The sequence below is a fragment of the Pterocles gutturalis genome, unplaced genomic scaffold (genome assembly GCF_000699245.1).
Source record: "Pterocles gutturalis isolate BGI_N339 unplaced genomic scaffold, ASM69924v1 Scaffold50397, whole genome shotgun sequence".
In the NCBI taxonomy this organism is placed as follows: domain Eukaryota; kingdom Metazoa; phylum Chordata; class Aves; order Pterocliformes; family Pteroclidae; genus Pterocles; species Pterocles gutturalis.
In genome coordinates, this window is record NW_010117419.1 from 1 (window position 1) to 8,933 (window position 8,933).

Here is an 8,933-nt window from a genome sequence, read left to right on the forward strand (position 1 = left end):
ATTTATTTTAAATTAAATTAAAATAACATGTCAATATTTGACCTCATAGAAAATTGAAAATCAGTGCTTGTGTCACTGTGAAATGTCTGCCTTCTCACCCCCGACTCAGTTGTCTGTAGTAAGCTGTAGAGCTGGACAACAAAAGGTAATTCTGTTTTGCAGAGCATTTTGATATCTCAAAATTTATTCGTATTTGGATTAAGAGTAAAACTGGGATGCTGGTTTGTTGTTTAGTCTTGGAAAAGTGAACAGATCCCCAGTGTTCAGGCAGTCTGCTCAGTGCGGCATCTCCAGACCTCTGATCGTATGTGCCTTGTGACCCTGAGCATGCACATGTCCCCCATAGAATCATAGAATGGTTTGGGTTGGAAGCGACCTTAAAGATCATCTATTTCTTCACCTAGTTCATCATCTAGATCATCTAGTTGTAGGACATCCATAACTTCTCTGGGCAACCTGTTCCAGTGTCTCACCACTCTCACAGCAAAAATTTTCTTCCTAATGTCTGATCTAAATCTACCCTCTTTCAGCTTAAAACTGTTACCCCCCTTCCTATCACTACACTCCCTGATAAAGCGTGTCCCTCCCCATCTTTCCTGTAGCCCCCTTTAGGTACTGGAAGGCTGCTATAAGGTCTCCCCAGAGCCTTCTCTTCTTTAGGCTAAACAAGCCCAACTCCCTCAGCCTGTCCTCATAGGGGAGGTCCTCCAGCCCTCTGACCATCTGTCAGGTAAGCTACTGGCAGGGCACAGGACTGGGCTCCACTCGGAACAAGATGGAATATGGTCTTTGCAAATTTTTCCATGTCAACTAACTGGCAAATTGATGTGAAAAAAATGTTTCTCTGGGATTTTCCTAAGTCGTTTGAGTGGTTTCCTATCCCTAAGAAAAGAAAACAGAAGTATTATTCCAGCAGAAGAGGTGATTTAGTTTTTACTTTCTCGTAGATGCATACAATGAAGATGATCTGATGTTATACTGGAAACATGGAAACAAGTCCCTGACCACAGATGAGCAAATCTCCCTCTCCCAGTTCTTCATTGAAGAATTCAGTGCTTCCAGTGGACTAGCTTTTTACAGCAGTACTGGTATAGTAAGCCCCTGTCATTAAAAGAGAGAAGCACAGGACACAATCATGCAGAATGTCTTTCACATTTAAATTCATAGCTAATAAATGATTGCTACTGCTGAGAAATCTCAGTTAAAATGAGGTCTGTCAATCACACTGGTCTGTTGGCCTAGGTCCTCAGTTCTCTTTATATTGCCATTGTAACACTTTCTTGATAGTAGAAGAAGATGCCATAATAATAATTGTAACTTAACATCTGACAAAAAGAACCTGAAAAAGATGCACAACAACCAAATATATGCTGTTGTGAGCTCTTGCAAAATTGTGGTTCTTCTCTGAAAGCCACTGGAATACTGGGTTTACAGGAGTCTTTGGGTCCTGGTTATATAGAAAAGCTTGAAAATACAAACCCTAAAGTGTCAAGTACTAGAAAACTAATGAGGAACCCCAGTGTGTTTTATTGTCTAGAAACTCCTCATTTTTGGAGCTGTAAAATGTCAGTAAAAGTCTACTAAGTATAAGATTTCTGCATGAGAGTATTTATAACCTATTGAGGTCTAATTCATGGTTTGCTTAATGCTCCATGTTTATACATAAAGTTGCAGGAAAAAAAATCCCTTTATATCAGTGCTACATTGTTTAAACAAACATATCTGCCCCAGACAGGTTTTTATTTCTCCCTATAGATCTTGAACTATACTTTCTGGCAAACTGCACAAGGCTTTAGGAGTTTATTATAGTCTTGATTTCACACAAAGTGGGTTTTATTTTCTTTGTATTTGTACATGCAATTATAAATTTTGAAATACTTCTCTATCTAAGTAGTCTAACCATATGTTTTTAACCAGATAAAACAGCATGCTTGCTACTGTACTTCCCAGTCTGAGTCAGTTCATTTCAGTGTGGATATTGCCCTTTATATCTACGCAGAATAATAAAATAGAAATTATTCCATATAATATGATGAAATGCATAATACTTGGGAAAAGAGCCTTTAAGACATACAGGAAAACTGCAAATAGATTTATTTTCTGTGTTTTATTTACAGGATAGCTTCTTTTTGCATTTAAAAAAGAGCCATTCAAGTTTGCAGTGGCTAATATTAAGTGCAGGTGTTCCAGTTTGAATTATGATGCAACCTAAACAGTGAGGAATTCACAACTTTATCAGGTTCTTCATCCTTATCTCTTGCACTTCTATGAGCTAAGAACAGAGCTCCAGCTTTCAAGAGCCACTGTCATGTGAGAAGAGGTTGAGTGATATGTTACTATCGTAACTGTGCCTTGCTGAGACCTACGTCAAATTTGTTCTTGTTGCAAGGAGACTGGGATGTTTTCCACCAAACTGCTATCATTGTGTGTTGAACCCGAGTTCCAGGAACTCAGCTGGCTTCTTTCTGCCTTGCTATTCTCATCAAAAAACACGCAAGCAAATACCGCCTGGTGCATAACAGTGCAACCTCATACCACCCCTGTACCCAGGCCTTCGCAGCACCTTCACAGCACCTTCGACTTTGCAAAGTGTAACTGCTTAACACTTACATGCAGATGTTTTAGTGATGAGCTTACTCAGCAGGGTAAAGGTGAAAGGAAAGACTTTTTCTAAGTCTCAGGGACCACTGGGAAGTACCTGAATAATGCGTGTACCGTATTTGTTAATTAGAAGACTGCCCTTTGTAGACATACGCTTTTCTTTGTCTTTGAGGTTTTGTTTCAGTCGGGAGGTTCCACTTTCTCTTGTTCTTTTTATTTTGCTTCTTGTTGGAAGAAAATGTTTACACAGACCCCGCCCTCCAAAGTAAGTAATAGTGGGGAACAATCAGCACAACTCTAATGGGAACCATCTCCCCCTGAAGAGTCTCGAGCAAAAAAATGGACAAAAGTGCTGCTCACAAAGCAGCTTTATGCATTTTAGGTTCTGCATATCCTTTCCTGTAAATCTCAGTGAACTGCTCATACATAGCATTTAGGATTTTGGAGTTGCCTGGTCTCCAGGCATGTGATGGCATGACTGCTCCAACACAGGCTCATTGGTGTCTCTATATTGGCAGATTCTGCACAGCCGGCCACTTTTGTCTTCTTTTCACCTCACTATAAACGGATTTCCCTCCCATCACAGGAGGTACAGCGCCCATGCTTTGCTGCACAGTCAGAGCATGCCCCAAAATTCACTAGATGGCACACTTTCCTCTAAAGTCAGCACCAGTCTGACCACAGGAAAGGAAGTGCTGCTTGTGGCTGGATGTTTGTAGGGTGAGAGAAGGCAGGGTACATTTTGGGGGAAGCAGGGTGTTGGCTTCACTGTCCTGGACTGGACAATTATATTCCATCTGTATTCTCCTGGCAGTTTCACTTGAAGTCTATTTTCAATTTTTTTTCAATTTCCTAACCTCAATTATAATATAGTATTTTATTTATGCAGTCGTGATGCTTCACTCCCAAGGCAGCAGTATTTTAATGAGGTATGATGGACAGTTCGCAAAGCACTATACAAAACCAAGGTGGTAGCAATATTCTTAGGCACTTACTATTACTGATGTGGATACAGCAATCCTACTGGAAGGAGGGGGCTAGTGAATAGAGCTCACAAATAACACAGGTCTCTTTTTCCCCAACCTGTTCCTCTCTCTTTTTTTTTGATAGGTTGGTACAATCGACTTTTTATAAACTTTGCACTCCGGAGACATATTTTCTTTTTTGTGCTACAATCCTATTTCCCAGCCATGCTGATGGTGATGCTATCTTGGGTTTCATTTTGGATTGACAGAAGAGCCGTTCCTGCCAGGGTATCACTAGGTAAACCTTTAATATATATTGTTTTGGGAAGTATAGAATGGATAGGGGAGAGGTTTTGAAGTTGCCTTAGCTTCCTGTTTACACAGGACATGAGCAAGTCTATCAGGTAATTGCCTGAACAACGCTATTACTGCCACTCTTGTCACTACCACAAAGCTTTTAGTCAACCTCTATATTTGAAATGGAATGTTTGTTCAGACTGGCTTTGCTATGTCAGAAAACAGCTCACACACCACAGAAGGAAAAAGTGAAGAATCTGTGGATTTCCCTATGCAGAATTTTACTTTTTTTTTTTTTTCCTCCTACCTGTTCCCAAAGTAACAGGTAGTAACAGGTAGTCAGATTCCTCCCCAAATCCATGATTCAGGAGAGGTACTTAATAGGCATAGCACAATCTATCTAAAAGCTTTGCAGCTCTGCTCTCTCTCTAGAAACATTTGATATCTTCTTGACAACTTGGTACCAGTTTCCTGACTTGTCCTATGTAGCAAAGCCTTTCTTTTTAGGCACCTTTAAAATATTTGGTTTGGTGCCTTAGCTGTGCAAGGCACACAGGCTTCTGTGGAAGCTGAAGAGTAAGTTGGGCGTCTTTCTGCTCTCACTGGTTTAACTCTGAACACCACAGCTCAGGACAAAAAGACTAATTACAGTGGGGTTTTTTATAACATTATTGTTTTTCTCAGTGCTGAATCAGTTGATACCACTTGAAGACTGCCTTTGTTGGGAATATAATGTTGATGGCCTTGGAATGAGTCCATTTTTCAGAGATTAGCATCTCTGTGAAGATCTGATGGAAATTTGTTAAGATATCTACTGTAACCACAATGCTTTTGAGTCCTGCAACTGTCCATTTAAGAATTAGTAAAGAAGCTCCTGTTCTTTCTTCTCACTGATGCTAGCCCCAGAAGCCAGCTATATGTTGCCATATTTCTTAGACAAGTGAAAATTTGAGGATCTTTGTTTAAGAAACAAACGTGCATGTATTGAGGGGAGCCCTCAGTTTTTGTCTGTAGCTACATCAATCTAGAAAAAATAGGACTGTAGCTACCTCAGATGCCTTTCTATTGGCAATCTAAAGCTATTACTACCTGATATATAAATCTATTTGTTAGTCTAAAAACAAATTATGGTACCTCCTACCTACTTTTATTAATGTATTTACCAGTTCCTTTTATTTCTAAGAAATTTAACTTTAGCTTTAAATATAAAGTTCTAATTCTCAGTAGGTCGTTTGTAATGTTGTCAAGATGGTTTTGCTGATCATGTTCTTTAATTTATATATGGATTTCTGCAGAAGGTTATGCATCAGGAATTCAATGAATAACGCACATTTCATTAACATAAGCATACATAATTTATAAGCAATGTTAACAACAAAGTTTAAAAAGCTTAGCTCCATAGCATGTTTTAAATAAATTGATTTCCTCTTATATGGTATATTTCAAGCTTCACCCTTCAACCTAAGGAACTTGCAGAGGGGGAGAGGGAAAAATCTTGTATGTTCCAGTGGACTTGACTTAGCATACAACTGAAATTCACCTAAAAGGCCATGCTATCAGCCAGTGCTGTCTCACAGGTGTTATTGAGATGTCTTCACTTTCAGTGTTACGATCATGTCTTTAAAAGCAGGGCCTGGGGTGAGAGGGGAGAAACTGGTAAGGTGAAGGTTAAATTCTGGACACACTAAAGTGAAAAAAAAAATTATTAGTTTTGATGGATATATAATTTTCATGCTAGAGTGGTTTTAGAGAGCTAGAGTTATGACAGAAACATACAAGTGGATATATGTTCTCAAGAAGTACAATTTGAGAAGGGATTGGGAGGGAAATTAGGGATTCTTTAGTGATTCTCCAGGACAAGAAAGTGTGCAGTGGAGACCCTGGCTCTGGGAAGTGAGTAAGACCACAAATCTGCTTTCACTTCTCTATACCAGTGCCTAAAGCTGTCACAGAAGTGTGTTCCTTATGCTGCTAAATCACCAGAGTTCTGTCCCCGCTGTTTGAACCTGGTGTGCTGCAGCTCTAACTGCACGTACCGAGCGGAGAGATGGTTTACTGGTTTCAGTATTGTATGTGATACATCCTTCATGGTTCACTCCACTTTTCAGAGTCTGTGCAATGAAGTTAAAGGCAGTGTCAATCATATGCCCTCACAAAGCTGTGCTGCCCAAGCAACAGTGATGAGCTAAACAGAACGAGCTGGCCAGTATTCTGATAACCTCCCCTTTTTCTTTGGCAGGTATAACTACAGTGCTGACAATGTCTACCATCATGACAGGAGTAAGTGCCTCAATGCCTCAAGTGTCTTACATAAAGGCTGTGGATGTGTACTTATGGATCAGCTTCCTTTTTGTCTTCCTGTCAGTCATTGAATATGCAGCAGTGAACTATCTCACCACAATTGAAGAGAGAAAGCAACTCAAAAAAAAGGGCAAGGTACAATCCTCTGTGTTTTGTTGCCTTCAGAAAGCATCACAGAAGCCACAGAGTAATCCTGATACACCACTGTGATAACAGTACAGTAACCATCTCTGTGACTCCACTGTGTATCTCACTTTTCTATGCTTGGCTGAAGGGAGGAGACCTTGAGGTCTGTGCTTTCTCTCCCTTTTCTTGTGGCAGAGGTTAGGGAGTACATATCCTGATTCCCTTCCACCCCACCCTCAGAGGAAGGTAACCTTTATTCTGTTCTCAAATACCTATTGGTCAAGGTATTTTTCCTCTCTCTGAAATATACCCCAGAATGTACTCATGTAATATTCCCTCCAGTTTCCTGTAAAGCAGAGTCTATTTCTCCTTATCCTGCTTTGCCATTTTCAATTAGGAAGATGGGTTTAATAATGCCCTTTTGTCACAAGATCAGATGAATGACAAGATCATTTTTAAAAAAGTGTGCCTGAAGCAGAAACGGTCACAAGTTAAACATTTGTTTTCTATGAAGCACTCACTTAAAACCTTTGCTTCAAGAATATCCCCCCATGTAAACTCATTTGTTGGAATATCGCAAAACCACAAAAAGAGTGCATATGTTGCTCACATGATTTGACAATCCCATCAAAAAACTGCTCATGGAAATGTTTGAAGTCATTTCCCACAACCCCAGCAATGCAGACCTACAGGAGAGGCAGAGTTTGATTTTTCTGTTTCAGAAGCTGGGGCACATATTGCCAGCCAGGAGCTGGCAGTAATCAGTCAGACAAATGTGTTCTATTGCATGGATCCCCTTCCTTGCTCATGTCCTGCACAAGGGGGCAGGCCCCACAGATAGCAATACTGTGAGGTAGCTCCGTTCTCCCTGTGCTTCTCCCTGTGCTCTCCACAACACCGAAGAGAAAGCCTTCTTTATTTTCTGTTTTATTTATTTGTAATTTACTGAAATGGCTCCTGCTAGATGCAGAATAATTATTCTTTGTTGACAGGCTTCAGGAATGTATAGTATCGATGCAGTGCAAGCAATGGCTTTCGACGGCTGCTTTCATGACACAGATGTGGACATGGACCTGACTCCTCTCTCAGACCGCAGTGAAGAGAATGAGACTCAGGAACGTGCAGCCAGTGTCTCCAATGTGGACACACCTCGCATCAAGAGGAAGAGATCTCTGAAGGGAAATGTGGGCAGGATTATTTTACAGAACAATCATGTTATTGACACATATTCCAGGATTATATTTCCCAGTGTGTATATTGTGTTCAATTTTTTTTACTGGGGTTTGTACATATGAACAAAAATAATTATAAGCTAGACATTATTTTGTGTATGAGGATAGCATCATGCTTTAAAAATAATGCAACATCACTAGAGGCTTAAAAGTTTCCGAAACTGACTTCTGTGTCATACGGAGGCTGGTTTGGTTAGCAGCAAAACTCTTAATGAAAAACTCTCACGAGTCTGGTTTCTTTTTCAATTGGACTGTGCAATGCTTCACTGGGGCAATCTAATGCATACGCTACTACTGCAGTAGCATAGAATAAGTTTGCTCACTAAGGGGAGCCCTTTGTCACACATGTAAACAGACAGCAGCTCCCACCTGAAGTACTATCCAGTCTCTACCTATACTCTAACCACTCCTCTTTAATCAGCCTTTGTTCTCCACTTGTGGCCCATTTTTTGTAGACAATCAGCACGAATAGTCTTCAAATAGCTCCTATCCTTATTTCACTTGCTGCATTTCAATTTTGCTAGGCAACCTGTATGCACCTCAGCAGCCTTTGTCCTCGGATGGTAAGTAGGGGGAAAGTGATTATGGCTTAGCAGTGGATTAGGGACCAGCAGAAAACAGGAAGCAAAGTTGATGGGGCTTTGTACATCGTGCATCATCAACACCTCAAGAAAAACTCTCACCCTGTCAGCTGTCCTGACTTCCCAGAGGACCACTGTGAAGGACCTCTCTATTGGAGAAACCCTGGTCCCTAGTCCCAGAGGCAGCACAGGAACAATGTCCCAGACCCGATGCACTCAGCATCTTACAGTCACCTCCCAGGTGAATGACTAGCATCACCTGCATAAGCTATGCCCCTCCTGTGACGCCCACACACCTTGTGCAGACCTGCTGTAATCACCTGCTTTCTGCGTAACTGTTCATTTCAGAAACGTAGGCTTTGAGGCAGAGATTTCAGAAAACTTTGTCAAGAAAAGCAAACCATGTCTGCAGCAGAATCTGGTTCTTCTGCTTTATGTTGCACACATGAGCTTGGGGCTTTGCCCCCCTCCCTCTCGCTGTGGCTTTTGAGATTGAATGTTACAGTGAGGAGAAGCTACATATGCCTGCTTGCAGCACTGATCCCCAGCACAGTTCAAGATACCATACCGAGACACACAAGAAATAAAAGGAAGCAGCTGTGCCAAAACAGAGCCATATATGGGAATCCTGATGGTCCCAGATGATCCTGCATGGAAATATCTTTAGGTCAGGCTAAGGAGGTTGAATTAAGGATGGTCAAGGACACACACAAAAAGTGTTTATAGCTCCAGAAAAGAATAAAGATTATTTTCGAGACTTTCCCAAATAAGGAGCATTTTCCACTTAAATTTCCTGGGTTTGTCTGTCATTTAATAAAGTGAGTTTATAC

General features: G+C 40.8%; 1 protein-coding gene across 1 annotated transcript; it reads left to right on the forward strand.

The window, feature by feature from the left end:
• Window positions 1–947: 947 nt before the first annotated feature.
• LOC104457615 (gamma-aminobutyric acid receptor subunit rho-3-like) lies at window positions 948–7,585 on the forward strand (the record flags this gene model as incomplete). The annotated part of the gene is made up of 4 exons (XM_010075775.1): window positions 948–1,088; window positions 3,712–3,864; window positions 6,103–6,299; window positions 7,283–7,585. Coding segments are annotated over 4 exons (794 nt in total), but the record flags the coding sequence as incomplete, so codon positions are not given.
• Between the last annotated feature and the right edge of the window lie 1,348 nt (window positions 7,586–8,933).